The sequence below is a fragment of the Tachypleus tridentatus genome, chromosome 5 (genome assembly GCF_004210375.1).
Source record: "Tachypleus tridentatus isolate NWPU-2018 chromosome 5, ASM421037v1, whole genome shotgun sequence".
NCBI lineage: Eukaryota > Metazoa > Arthropoda > Merostomata > Xiphosura > Limulidae > Tachypleus > Tachypleus tridentatus.
The window spans coordinates 13,710,077-13,726,127 of NC_134829.1; the positions used below are offsets into that span (position 1 = coordinate 13,710,077).

General features: G+C 34.9%; 1 protein-coding gene across 2 annotated transcripts in view; it reads right to left on the minus strand.

The window, feature by feature from the left end:
* LOC143250562 (dual serine/threonine and tyrosine protein kinase-like) overlaps positions 1-14,495 on the minus strand; it is a 75,033-nt gene extending 60,538 nt beyond the window's left edge. Inside the window, exon 1 of one of the 2 annotated variants that reach the window (XM_076501301.1) lies at positions 14,308-14,495. In XM_076501301.1, the coding sequence (XP_076357416.1) occupies positions 14,308-14,431 (124 nt within the window). In that variant the 5' untranslated portion in view covers positions 14,432-14,495. The remainder of the gene's footprint in view (positions 1-14,307) is intronic. The other variant, XM_076501300.1, reaches the window with a different exon arrangement.
* Between the last annotated feature and the right edge of the window lie 1,556 nt (positions 14,496-16,051).

The window sequence follows — 16,051 nt, forward strand, 5'->3', positions numbered from 1 at the left end:
CTAAGGAAACTAGACAACTAAGAAAGGTCGATGACACCTCGCAGTTGTCCATCTTTTTTGGTACTACACACGAACGGGAAGAACGTCGATAGAGTAGTTGACACGCTACACGGTCTTTTTGTATTCAAGATGCTCGATGGCTTGTACTTGACGATTGGATGTAATACAATTCGTAGGAAGGGGAGAGACAATGGAGGTAAAGATGTGAAACGGATGGCCAGTCTTCTCATAAAAACTTAATAACTTACTAATCAATGGCGAAGATCTCTAATATAGACACGAATCATGTGAGGTGATCTCCCAACTATCAGAGTAGTAACCAATGTTGTTGTTAGTGCTAAACTGGTAAGGATATTATCACCCTTGTACTCCGATAGAATGTGAAGTTGATGCAGGAGGTCTGGAATTCTGAATGGGAGACGCAGGAAACTTTCCTGTAGAAGACATGGAAAGGCAAGAGGGTGGTGCCGAAATATAGGAGTGTAGATGAACTACATTTACCTGAGATTCCATGAAACCTGGAATACCTGAGAAATGAATGGCTGAGAAAAGGAGCTTTTTTGAGATCTTTAACGGTTGAAAAAGAAGTCCAATACCCTTAAGCAGACATTTCTCTTCAAAATATCCCAGCAATAAACCAATCAAGAGACCAAGTACAGACTGGAAGCTGATAATCAATGTAGAAGTCAATAAACGAATATGATCTTTTAAAAATGTAGTAGAAGACCTGTGATAGGCTTCAGAAAACAGTTACAAAGAAGACAAAAATGCATAACTGTTGTAAAAGACAGAAAAATTTGGAAAAACTGAGTTATATTAAGATGAATACTGGCATTAGGCCTAGAACATCAAATATGAGGAAAATAATTTAATCTCTGGAATCTAAATATGGGTCCTCCAAGTGATGGAAATCTAAAGTACAATGATATGATAAATGGGAAAGACAAGGTATGGCAGCACCCTATCTCAATGGATCAGCAAATATTTGAGCATGCAGAGCTGTGATGTCCGAGTTTTTCAGTTTGTAGCATCGAAAAATCTTACCTTTATTTAATACTACAGATCTTTTGGGACTATGATACATATTTACAATGCCACTATGATGCAAATTTAATATTTGAACTCTATTACTATTTTACAGTTTTTCAATTTAATGACCATTGCTTCTATGATGAAAATTCAATTTCTTCAGCCAAGTTACAAACATTAATTAGTAGACATACTTACTTTCATATTCTAATGTATATCAATGATAAATTTAGGGTCAATTTTTTGGCAAACCCCGTAAAAATGTTTTCGCAAAATACTTGGGTTCCATAAGGGAATGCATGAAAAGCTCTATCTTCGTGCAAACCTCTGAGCTGGGACGACTCGTTTAACGCATTTTGAAGTTGGTAAGTCCAGCAGTTTAAGAGAAAAGGTTTTCGGGAAATCTTTAGGTTTTCCAAGGGTTAGGGTGCAAAATGTTACCTCTATGCAAGCTACGAGACTATGGCGATTCGTTTGATACCATTTAAAAGATGTAGCATTGAATATTTTTTCCTTTTTGTTGTTGTTTTTAATTAAGCACAAGGCTACACAATGGGTTATCTGTGCTCTGCCCACCACGAGTATCGAAACCCGGTTTTTAGCGTTGTAAGTCTGCAGACGTACCGCTGAGCCACTGAGGGGGGCAATATTTTTCTTTATATGATATGAGACATTGAACAATCTTAACTCTTAAAAACCTGTCTCCCTCATGGCTTGGCTCTAACATTTTCAAGTCTATATTCCTAAATTTAAAAACCTCTAAATTTTTCATTGATATCGTCAAATTCATCTGCTGGTTCATAAAAAATTTGAATTACCATTGTTCTTTCAATATATTTGGTGAGAAACCCGAAGAGATGCCTTGCTACTTACGGGCGCCTGCAGGAAGGAACAAGAAGGAGCACTAACCCCCATAACTTTCATAACAAATTGCACGTATTATGATGTTAGCTTAACACATGGGCATCTCAACACATGATATATACAAAAATACATAGATGATTACATTTGAATTTGGTAATTTGGAGTAGGTGTATCTTTAAAGGAAGCTGTTCAATTGAAAAGTAACTTAGATCAACTAAAGTTGTAGAAAAGCCATTAAATTTATTAACAAAGAATTATGAAGTTATCAGTTTTCTGTGAAAAAGGTCTAAAGAGCTCAAACAATTAGTTAGAGAATCTTAACTAAAAATAGAAGTAATCCGCATGGCAGAAGGTATTTTCATGTTTTTATTTACAGTTTTCAAGGCATATTGCTAAAAATTGAAGATGGAAACCTTTAAAAGAGAGTTGTTTGTTCAAGATGTAGGATTTGGTTTGATTCGTTTTGGATTTTGTGAAAAGGTACTCAAGGACTCTGCACTAATTACTCCTAATTTATCAGTTATAGACTAGAGGAAAAGAAGCTAGTTTATACAATCTACTATCAACTTTTAGGCAGTTATACTAATAACGAATAGTGGGATTAACTGACACGACATAATGCACTCACGTCTAAAATGGCAAGCATATTTGAGGATAGATATTAGAACCCACGAGCCAAAGATTGCAAGACAAGTGCCGTAACTGCAAGAATGTAGGTAGTAAGCAATAGAACTGACCAGACTCTTGATGGTGTTTCTTTTTCAAACCTTGAATGTGGCTTGATGGATTGCTTGATTCTTCACTTGATGAAATTGGCAGTACAACATAGCCATGACTGTTTTCCAGTCTCCTCATTGCTCAATCAGTGTATTTGTTGATGGGCCATCTAAGCTCCTTACCAGATGTTGGACTGCCTTCTCTTGAGTCCTGCCATGCCAAGCAGCTGCTTGTCTCAAATGTTTTCAGAAAATAGTCGAAGTCTTTTCCTGCAGCATCTTTGAACGTAGGGATGAAATCTGTATGGCTTCACTTACAATGATTAGTGGCATTGGCCAAGCAACTTCCTTGCAGTTATTTGACAAACTGAAACCGAAACAACTGCCTGGTCAAGTTTGAAGTATTAATACCTTATAAACATTTCAATCACCTGCCTTGCCAGCTTGGAGCATCGCAGGTCCTATATCTCCTCACTGTTAAAGCAGTGGATATCAGGACAAGCTGAGTGAAACGTGTTTACCTGTGACATTAACTCCCTGGCTGTAGTTTGTATGGTTGAGAATTATTTCATTAATTTTATTTCAACACCATCACAAACAAATGGTAATATCGTCATGTTTTTGTCGTAACAGGATGCCAATGTAGCAAAAAAACCCATGTAAGAGTGAGAATAATTCAAAATTATAAAATTAACTGATTTGTAAATACAGAGTGAGAGTAAAGAATCATCGTGGTGATGTGCTTTTTGCACAGAGAAAAAACAACAAAAACTATAACATCCACATATGAAAGAGCAGGTCTACGGTGTGGTCGAGTTTCGTTTCTTTGGTTATTGTTTTGTTTGATTTAGTGGCTGTGCTATCCTCGTAACATTTAAGAAAATGATTATGATGTAAAAGGTTATTTTCGTATCTACCTGTTTCGACCAGTTGGTATCTTTACACAGTCATCGCAGTAAATTTGGATCAGTTTTTATCAAAGTTGAAGTGGTACCGTAGCGCATCAGAGACAAGGTCTGGCACCTGAAATTGAAGTTGAGTCCGAACACTTTAAAAATAAAAAAATAACACTTATCTGACCACCAAGCGACTAAATCTATTGAGTGGACCATTTAACTCTCCAACACTATTTAATAGAAATAGTATTTGGTACATCAGGCATTCTGTACCAGCACAATTGAAGGTACACTTGTTCTATATCCTATGATGTTTTGAGCCTTGATATCTTGTCCTTCTACTCTTTCGCATCTTCTCTTTTGTGGATGATGGCTTCGATCCACTAAATCATTTCATTAGTGCACACGTCCATGCAACATTCACAATGGGATCTTGCGTTTCATGGTGTATGTCTTTGAATATATTATCATAAATTCAAGACTTTTCTTCCTCTTCCTTTTGACCTTCATATTTTCACAAATACCTGTCTCTTCTGGGCTGAAGTACTGTGTTAAAAATCATTACAATTCTAATTTGTGTATTCCTTAAAAAGCAACAGCTTCAACGTGTTAGAACATTGGGCTGTTTAATGTATTTTTATAAGGTTTTAACCTCTGTAACAGTTCAGGTTGTTAAAAAGTGACTTTCTGGAAGTAATGTAGTGGAATCTTTACTCTTCTTTCTTCCTCAGATCCTGGTCAGAGTCAGTTACTCAGAGTACCAGATTTTCCTTACTGATTCATCTTGGTTTTCCATCTTATGTCTAAGCTTCTTATAGAGAACCAGTTCCATTACTGCAATGTAATAATCTTTGACAACTTCAAATGCCAGTGTTTTACAACAACATTTAATATACACAATATTATGGTTAACTGTTGTTCAGTCGTTTGTCTGAAAGCAAAATTCTCTTTATAGTTAGCTGTAATGTCAGTCTATTCTTGTACATGCTCTTATCTGTCTCTTTCTTAGTTTTGTTTGGTTACCTTCTGAAGTTAGTGCATTAGACATGCTAGATCTTCTTTAGCTTTTAACTCCTCAACAAATTGTCTTTTCACTTATTTGTTATACTCCCATGGTTTATCAGCTTTTTTAATAGCTGGTTACAAAGCTGCTGTATAGGTTTTGTTATACCTTTCTTGGTATCTTCCTCTTTTCAACCTTTAGCAACTTGTTGCTTAGGTGGACAACATTCTGATATTTACGTCCTTGATGATTCTCACACTTTCTTTTCTTGGAAAGATTTATACTTGAAACCTCATCATGGCTTCTTCCCTTAAAACTTAGGCTGCAATAGAATGTAACCACTGTTTTCCACTTGTTGTATTATCTATCCTGATTGATTCCGTTTCTTGGTCATAAAACATATCTTATGTCCTATCAGAACTATTCACAGTTTTCTTGCATTTGCTGAATCTTATAATAAGTCTCATAAAAGGTTATTTATGCTTTACAGTAATGTGACGGCGAATCACACAGTTCGTTGGTAAATGAGTAGATCAAGACCCGGCGGTGGGTTGTGATGACTAGCTGCCTTCCCTCTAGTCTTACACTGCTAATTTATGGACGGCTAGCGCAGACAGCCTTCGTGTAGCTTTGCGCAAATTCAAAACAAACCAAACAAACAAGTTTTTAGATCACCTATTTGAAGCTGTATTTTAGAAGTTATGCTTTATTTATCTGTATATTTAGCGCAAGACTGAGAACAGGCTATTTGCTCTCCGTCCACCGAGATGAATCGAATCTTGGTGTATAGTGTTGTAAGTTTATGAACTTACTGCTTACCAACAGGGGGACAAAACTATACATGTGTTTAAGAGGTATACGCAGAAGAGAAGAAATTAGCTTTGGATATTTTTTGTTAAATACTAAAATATACATAAAATGCACGTCAAGACTTCATATTGTTTACTTTAGGGTAAGATGTAACACCCTTTTTCTTTATTTGCACAATACAAACAACCTTTTAAAAAATAATGATTTTTCTCATAAAATCAGCATCGCATATTTCTTGCGGCCTCCTGATGTCAAAGAAAGTTTGTACTTGGTAATATTAGTATCCTGCGTGAGACTGACCCGAGAAGAAATAGTATTTAAACTCTATATAGTGATTCTTCAGTGGCGTCTCCAACGAGAACGTGATGTGTGCAGTTTGTCAACCTTTTGATAGGTGGTTGATCCTGACATGTCAGTAAGGCTACACCCCTTCGTACTTTTCGACTAGTCTTTTTTGGCTGTAACGTAAAGTATTTCAAGAACATGTAGGGGTTCATTGAAAGGCGTTTGCTCGATAAATGTATATCAAATTGAGAGACAACTCTTAAGTACACTTTTTTTTTTCTGTGTGTTTTCGTCGAAATTTTGATTGAAAATAAGCATTTTAATTGTTCACGTTATTTTAAATTTCTCGCAAATTCAATAAAGTTAAATGTATATGTGAAGGTTGTAACGAATAGTAAAAGATACGAATCATCATTGCTAATTTGTGCAAACTGAAGCTTCAGTATTTGAACATAAATATTTTAATACAAAAAGCTACTCTAAATAATAGAGATAAAAAACAGAGTTCATTTCAGTTCATTTGAAAATATTTGTTTTAGGTTGGAATGACATAAAACACACAACCAGGCAGAGCCAGGTGGGTTAAGGCGTTCGACTCGTAATCCGATGGTCGCAAGTTCGAATACCCCTCACGCCAAACATGCTCACCTTTTCAGCCGTGGGGGCGTTATAAGGTTGATCCAACTTTTTGTGGGTAAAAGAGCAACAAGAGTTGGCGGTGGGTGGTGATGATTAGCTGCCTTCCCTCAAGTCGTGCAATGCTAAATTAGGGACGGTTAACGCAGATAGCCCTTGAGTAGCTTTGCGAGAAATTCAAAATAAACAAACAAACATAAAAAGTACCTACATCACATGCCCGTGTCCAATATGAGTGGAAGTAGAGGATGAAGCTTAGTATTTCACTCTGGTTTATAAAATGTACAATGAGACCCAACACCGTATCAATAAAAACATAAGTGAAATGACCATGACAAAATAGTTTGCTGATACGACATACCGCCTTTCTTGCACAACTAAATGCTACTGATGCCGGTAATAACACTAATTTAACAAAGTTTTCTTTGTTGTTTTTTTTCCATCCTACGTTTGATTTCGTTCTATTTTAGACAGTGTAGAACTTTGAATAGAATGTGTGCATTAAAATGGCAGAATACTTTACGAACTAATTTCATAAAGTTATTAAAATATTTTAGTTGACTTACACAGTGTATAATATTGGTTGCACACATCACAGTTGGCTCCATTATTTCTTTGACAGAAATATTTTTGTACTTCTTCAAAACAAATATTTCTTAAACCTAACGGTACCGGGACCACTTAAACTTATATTCGCTGTAAATGAAAGCAGAAAATAAAAGTCACATATAAATATGAAGTACGTGTTTATGCAGTTGGTACAGTGGTAAGTCTACAGATTTACAACGATAAAATCAGTAGTACGATTTTCCTCATGGATTCAGGAGATCGCCCGATGTGGCTTTGCAATAAGAAAACACACACACACACTATCGTTAAAAGAAGATTACATTTATTAAAAAATAATAATAATAATAACAATCCAACTGAAATAAAACAGCATCACATTGGTAAGAAATTGAAAGTTTTTATTGTGATAAAATACAAAACTGATACACAAGTCTGGATAGAAATTGTAGCTCGACATAGTTTTAATTATCCCTAAAAAATTTGGAATTCTGCCAAAAGTCGATTTTGTATGGATTTCATCTGATAGAATTTGAACTTTGATTTGTTTGTTTGTTTTGAATTTCGCGCAAAGCTACTCGAGGGCTATCTACGCTAGCCGTCCCTAATTTAGTTGTGTAAGACTAGGGAGAAGGCAGCTAGTCATCACCACCCACCGCCAACTCTTGGGCTATTCTTTTACCAACAAATAGGGCCCGGCATGGCCTAGCGCGTAAGGCGTGCGACTCGTAATCCGAGGGTCGCGGGTTCGCGCCCGCGTCGCGCTAAACATGCTCGCCCTCCCAGCCGTGGGGGTGTATAATGTGACGGTCAATCCCACTATTCGTTGGTAAAAGAGTAGCCCAAGAGTTGGCGGTGGGTGGTGATGACTAGCTGCTTTCCCTCTAGTCTTACACTGCTAAATTAGGGACGGCTAGCACAGATAGCCCTCGAGTAGCTTTGTGCGAAATTCCAAAACAAACAAACAAAACAAACCAACAAATAGTGGGATTGACCGTCACATTATAACGCCCCCACGGCTGATAGGGCGAGCATGTTTGGTGCGACCGGAATTCGAACCCGCCACCCTCGGATTACGAGTCGAACGCCTTAACACGCTTGGCCATGCCAGGCCCCTTGAACTTTGACCATCTCATGACAAACACAAGAAATCGCTGGTCGATAAACGTCAGGGATTACAAAATATTACAGTATATTGGTTTTTTGTTGTTTTGATTTGTCGTTTCTTCTTTTGTGTAGTTGCACTTTAATTGGGGACGAGCATGCAGAAATACGTCAGGTTTGTATTTCATTCACAGTCGTGAATAAATAAGAATTGCTTTATGATGACAAGAATTTGTCCAACCAATAAAATAATTACAAGCTGATTAATAATAGATCAGGAGTTACTGCTTATATAGAAATTCTGGATTTTTTTTTTCATTTGTTTGCAATTTCGCGCAAAACTACACGAGAGCTATCTGCGTTAGCCGTCCCTAATTCTGCAGTGTAAGACTAGAGGGAAGGCAGCTAATCATCACCACCCACCGCCAACTCTTATGCTACACTTTTACAAACGAATAGTGGGATTGACCGCTACATTATAACACCCCCACGACTGAAAGGGCGAGCATGTGTGGTACGACGGGGATTCGAACCCGCGACTCTCGAATTATGAGTCTAGTGCCTTAACCTCTTGGCCATGCCATATATAATTTTTAAGGATATATTTAAATTAATTCTATAAGCATAAAAATGAAATGCAAGATAGTGGAGTACTAGTCGTATGTGAAGATGTTGCTGTTATTGGAATAACTGAAGTTAGGTAAGGTGTAAAAATTTTTTATGACAGAAATTTCTATGAAATATAGGGTCATAGATTCTTTAATAGCAATATTTTACTAAAAAGAAGGAAACAAGGGATTTTATGTAAACTGTGAGTTACATCCTCTTAAAGTTGACGATATTAAACATAATAGCAACGAAATATTATAGCCCACTCGGGGAAGGGCAAAACATATGTATAGAGGATCAACTTTTGCAATGTAAGTCAGCAGATTGAATGAAAATATGAAACACAAATTTTGTGTTAATAAAAATTAGTAGTAATATTTCGTTTAACTACAGATTAAATATTTTTCCTTTGGAATGTTCCTTCTTCTTGCCCCCTGCTAGTACAGCGGTATGTCTCCCTCGGTTCGATTCCCCTCGGTGGGCTGAGCAGATAGCCCTTTGTGGCTTTGCTATACGAAAAACACACATACTCCTTCTTCTATACAGCTTCAATCCTGTTTGATAAGGAAGACACTTTAGTTTGATAGCTGTTATGAATCGCAGCTAAGAGACTGCTTAAAGATTTTAGAGCTGATCCTTTCAAATGAGTAACAAGATAAAAAATTATTTCAAACTGAGGCTTATATGTCTCTTATAGCATTATCTGTTGTTTTTTTTCAAATGGGTGACATTGATGAAATTGTAAATTAAATTTTGGAACTGGATCAGGTAGTGATATACCTGGAATTGTCCAGGAAGGTTATAAAGTCTTACGTAGTACAGAAATAGTTGTGACAGGTGCATATCATATTGGTTCTCCTATCACACTTTTCTTGTTTAATGATGTTTGAAGTTGGTTTTTGGGTGGTTGTAAAGAGAAATGTGGCTAATTTGAATCTTGTGTTTGTTAATTTAGTTTTTATATACCTTACCATGAAGATCTTTCCTATAATTTTCTATAACTTCTTTGATTTTATTGTCATAATCCTTCTGTACTAAACCAGTATTGCTGTTTATATTCTTTTAATATTCTATAATGTTCTTCTTAGCCTTCATTTAATTTTTGTCCCTTTCTTCCAATTTTCTACATCTTTCTTTTGCAGGCTATTATAATGCTCTGTCCATTTTTGCTTGTACGTCTTTCTACTTCTTCTTTAATTCGTATCGAAATTCATTCCCACTTCAAGCATGTGTCCATAATCTTTACGTCTGATATTGATTCTTTATAATTCCTAAAAATACCATCCCGCTCCTGAGGTCACTGTGTAATGATTTCCATCGTGGGTTGGGTTCTGTTTTATTATTTGGTTAAATATAGAAAATCCAGTCCATTTAACAAAAAGGAAAACATTTCATTTCTTCAGTCAGAAACTTTATAAGCTCACTCGTTGATAGGTTCAACTTATAAATAAAACTGAACAGTTACGTACTTGTTAAATATCCGTTTGTAAGTGTGAAACTCAATTCAGACTGACTAACAAACACAATAACTAATCGTCTGACAGTTACTTGTTAAATATCCGTTTGTAAGTGTGAAACTCAATTCAGACTGACTAACAAACACAATAACTAATCGTCTGACAGTTACTTACTTGTTAAATATCCATTTGTAAGTGTGAAACTCAAATCTGGCTGACTAATAGATTTAATAACCAATCGTCTGACAAACTATCTTTCTTTATTTTAGAGTAATGCTACATCGAGCTATGTGATGTGTCCACTACAGGGATCCAAACCTTGGATTTTAGAGTTGTAATTTCGCAAACTAATTGCTGTTTCATCAAAAAATTACTGATGATCTAATTAACTCTGTTGCTTTTATATAATTACAATATTTTCTCCAAGTCTCCAGAAAATTCGAGATCTTATGTGCATGCCACGTCAAATCCAAATAAAAGAGAATGGGAAATTTTCCAGACATCACATATCATCATAACGTCATGCCAAATCATGTTCAAACAAAACATGAAATATACTTTATAACAACACAAAAAGTAGATGTACAAAAAAACTAGATAAATAGAGGAAAAGAACGTTAGTCATTTTCTTTATCACTGTTATACTGTCAAATTACATGTCATTTATATGCATGAAAACTGTGAAGATGTTTACGTGACTTCAAGTCAGCTATTTCCGACGTCAATTAGGGGATGGGGGAAATAACTTTTATTGGCAGTTCTGGGACCGCTCTTGGGATTTTAAAGTGTAAATGTATTATGTTGCATATTATAATTTATCTCCGACGATCCTTCGATTTATTATGCTACATACGTTACGTATTATGATTTTAAATACCCGGAAATTTTAATTTTACTTTAGAAGTTAAGTGTTAATATGTATCAAATCTGTGATGTTTTTGAACAAGATTGATAGACACAACTTTCTTTTTTAATACAAATATATTTTAATATACAAACAACATCATAATTTATAGTAACGGTTATTACAAATAATTACTGTATAAAAAAATTTACAAACTCACAAACAATATTCAATCTTTTTACCTGGTCAAGGTCCACAAGGCACAAATTTCTTTTATGTTGATACACTTCATTTGAAGGAAATCCTTGCTAGTTCTAGTCATGTTTAACAAGCTTACTTTTCACAGAGGAAGATAGATATCTAATGTCTTCGTGGAAATAATAACGCCCGAAGTTAATTCTCTGAAACTGAACGCGTCGTAATATTCCAAATCTATAAACTTTCCTAGTTAAATATCTGCAGTTTCCCGATTAATAAGCATTTGTCATAATTATTGCTTTCGAGGTTCATAGTATACTGAGTGTAACAGACTAACAATATTATATTGTCTCTTGACGCGTCGATTTATAAGCTATAGGCGAAATTATCAAAAATTCACTTGGCAACAATATTCGTATATTGTTAATTCTTACTCTCGAGAATCGTCTATAAAATTATAGAACATGCGAAACTTGCGCAGAGTACATTACATGCATTAATCAATGAAAATACATTAATAAAAATGCAATAAACCAATGAATTGTCAATAGGACAATTATTCACAAGATCCCTATAGGATCCAAAAACTGTCTGAAAAGAATGTATGATAACGTCATCTGAATACGTTTCTATAATTTATTTTTGACTTATTTTCTTAGCCTGAGTCACATGACACGAGGGAAACACTTCTGAATTCTCCCCAACAACAACATCATCCTTAGATGAAACAGTGGTTGGTTCACTAACCATTTTGGGTTCAGTAATAACTTTTCCCCCAGACAAATTGTTTTCCAACAATAATGATACACTTTTAATCAGCAGAGAAGATCTTACTTCAACCATATCTGCTCCAGAAATGAGGTTTGATGCTAAATAATTGTTATGAAGAGGATCATTAACAAAGCAACTCTCAATACCCTGAGCAATAATAGACTCACCAGTAGCAGAAGTCGAATCTAAAGGCAGTACACGTTCCAACAACAATGATTGATTCACTTGAAAGTCGCAGAACCAACAGATACAAAAGATCTATATTCCTCCCTAATTACAACAGCCCTTTTCTCAGTGGCCAAATCAACAATATAGGGTGATCTGGTGAAACTATGTCCATATGTGGACATGAACACACTCCATGTTGCCTCTTTTTCTTTTCTTTTTTCTTGTTATCAAACTTCAGCAGTCAGATATAACATGATCAGGTTTCTTACAGAAATTGCAAGCAGACCTTGATGATTTCGACAAAGTTTCATCCTGACTATCTGAAGATTTGGAACAAGACGAGTTAGATTTTTTCTAAACCCTCAACTTTAGTGGATTGAACAGGTACAAGTTTTTGCTGAGAAGGTAAGAAGTTCCTTTTATGAAAAATGGTTTTATGTGCTAAAGTGTAATCATAGGAAAGAGTAGTTGCTTCCTGTCGTGTTTCAATTTTTATTTCTTCATATTAATTTACGTTCTGCACATAAAAGTTCACAAATATCATCTATTCTCTTTCCTTTTATTTTACTTTTTGTACAGTCTTCAGAAGCTCATTAGAATCAATTTCTTTGAAGTTATTAACAGGCCCGGCATGGCGAAGTGTGTTAATTTGTTCGACTCGTAATTCGAGGGTCGCGGGTTCGAATCCCGGTCACACCAAACGTGCTCGCCCTTTCAGCCGCAGGGGAATTATAATGTAACGGTTAATCCCACTATTCGTTGGTAAAAGAGTAGCTCAAGAGTTGGCGGTAGGTGGTGATGACTAGCTGCCTTCCCTCTAGTCTTACACTGCTAAATTAGGGACGGCTAGCGCAGATAGCCCTCGAGTAGATTTGCGCGAAATTCTGATTTGCGCAAGTTACTAATACTGAACAAAACTCTACAAATTTTTTAACATCATAAAATAAACTAAATCTTTCTTCATTTACAATTAAGCTTGTATCGACTAAAAATCATAAACATTTTTTCTAAATTTCAGATGAAGATTGTAAGCTTATTCGGTTTCATTTTTGCGCTTCTCAAAGTTTGCTGTAGTTTCTTTAAGTTTCTCGAAACCTCCTTAAGTCTGATTATTTCTACACATAATATCAACTATAAAGAAAACTACAAGTGAAGTCAAATGTTATTTACGCGTGCATAAAATTATTCCGAATATCAAATTGACTGATGTTAAGCACAAAGCAGCACCATGGATTCGCTGCGCTCTGCCCACTACGGGTATCAAAACAGGGATTATAGCGTTTAAGTCTATAGACATGCCGTTGTGTCATTGGGGGGGAGGTTAAAGTTGAATTAGTTCAGGATACAATGTGTATAACTAACAGAAATGCAATACTTAAAACAAAATATAACTTTGTGTCACAACTTATCATGAGAAATTTAATACAGAAAACCAAATACATTAAAATAAGAATTTATGGACCAAACAAAGTTTGAATGGTGACCGCACCAGGGTGTTGTAGAATAAAAATATTTTGTTTTAGCATTGTGCCGTGAATTGATTAACTGTGTTTGTAATAATTCGTTCATTTGAACTAGTTAAATGTTTCTTTTTTCATATTCAGTATGAATTTGTATGTACCTGTAATGACAATTTACTATTTTAAATGCATTTTTCGTATTTCGTAATAATTAACCACGTGTATAGATATGATTATTTAGTTGATGTAACGTATTATCTATTGAACATTTTTCTGCTTGTGGTACAATTGTTGCACGTTACGCAACATTCTTCATTGTTCTATTTATCATATGGATATTTTAATCATTGAGCAAAGAAGTTAGAAAAAACACTACCTTTACTCTCCACACAACGACAATAAAACGTTTTAGTTTCAGCCCACGTTTCGCCTATGCGGTCTCACCAGGGCTAAGGAGTACAAGGACAAGTACAATTCTAATTAACTTATCTCTTGCCTAGCGAAGAGCTCGTAATGATATTAAAAACTTGTTTAACAAATACATTATGAATTAAGCCCCTAAATTTATTTTGTTCAAATTTTTCAACATAATTTTAAACATATATATATATAAATTATATTTAAAATAATCATATGTTTTTCTAAAATTATAAATACTGTTTAAAATATCTTACATGTGCTAATCTAATCTAAATGCTCACCATGGCACAGCGGCAAGTATGTGGGCTGTTAACGCTACCTTTCATTCGGTTTCGATACCCGTGATAGTCAAATTATAAATAACTAATCGTATATAAGCTTCGTGCTTAACCAAACTCTCTGAAGTATTACTGCCACAGTTGAAATACAAATATTTGCTAGAAAACATGTCATTTTCAAAACAAACTTACTGTTATCCAAGTATCCACTTCTTTGGATTTCGGCAAAATATTTTTTAGTATCTTTCAAAATATGAAGAAGATGCCGACAATTCTTGTTGAAGTTTATAAATTCGTTTACCAAACCATCAGCCATATTATTTTATAACTATCAAACTTCAGATTCCGCTTGACTTTAGAACTCTGAAGCTTCGATCTGTGATGACTCTGACGTCACTTCCTCTTTCTGTTTGTAATATGTTACAGTATATTAAAATGACAACTTTTGTTTTCCAGTAGCTCTAAAAGAGAGGTAGAAAGTACAGTACAAATCTGCTACATTAGATAATTAATTACACTAATGTTAACTTTATATATTTATTAATGCTGGGTTAGACAAAAGTGATAGCACTTGGTTTCATATAGATTACAAAGTGGTGTCATCTTTTAACCAAAATTGGAATTTATTTTGAGATTACCAGATGTTTTTTCTGCAGTATTTTATACAAAGAAATCAACATCTAATCTCACAGACAGAAACAAATTAAAGTGATTAAATTATTTAATAACAGAATGTGTGAAAAATTTGCAAGAATTTGTTCAAAGAGGCTATTTTTCGCCAAGTAGTCGTTTTCTTACAATTACAGGTCAACTTACTTTTATTATAAAATCCTACGTAGGTCACTATATTTAATCTGGCTCTATCTCGCTGTTACTCCTGCCTCTGGTCTGAGCTTGGAATTAGTTAATATTTTTTATAGTAAAAAACGAATAACAAGATTATTGTTACGTAAATAACAGTCATTAATTATGTGGACAAAAGTAACACAGATGTAGTTTTGAAGCGAGATTTTGTATGTTTTGTTGTTTTTTTCTTGTTGCTAAGCGTAAAGAACACAATGAGCGCTTTTGGGTAGAAACGTTACTAAACACGTTAAGTTCAAAGTAACGACACTACTTTTTAAATTTAATAACGTTTTCGATAGCTTCGTTAAATTTTAAACTAAAACAGCGCTTTATTCGTTACTCAATTCTTATTAAATCCAGTAATATTACAGCCCACTAATATATTCGGTCCGGCATGGCCAGGTAGTTAAGGCACTCGACTCGTAATCAGAGTGTTGCGAGTTTGAATCTCCATCACACTAAACATGTTCATATTTTTATCCATGGGGGCGTTATAATGTGACGGTCAATCCCACTATTCGTTGGTAAAAGAGTAGCCCAAGAGTTGGCGGTGGGTGGTGATGACTAGCTGCCTTCCCTCTAGTCTTACACTGCTAAATTAGGGACGGCTAGCACAGATAGCCCTCGAGTAGCTTTGTGCGAAATTCCAAAAAAACAAACAAAAAACAAACAAACACATGACTGTATATGTGCTCTGTCTACTATAGGTATTTAGACCGAATATTTATCATTACAAACACAGAGTAACCATTGAACTGCCTGGGGGCAGAAATTGAAAGATCTATATAAAAAATGGAATTTCTAAAATACTAGAAATATAAATGTAACATTTATTATTGACATCTACATCCTAAAAAATTTTAAATTTTCTGCTGTTGAAAGCAACTGAGAAAAAATATACTGTGTTGACTAATTTAACAAAATTATAACAAAAAATGTATTGGTAGTTTAAGTATTTTTCCTTTGACTGTAGGAAACATAGCTATTTCTTTCTTCTTATGACATTGGTTGAGGCTGGCAGGTACTTTTGTAAGTCATGAATTTTTACACCAAAATGGCTGGTCTATTGGTATCTATATAGAAAGGGCAT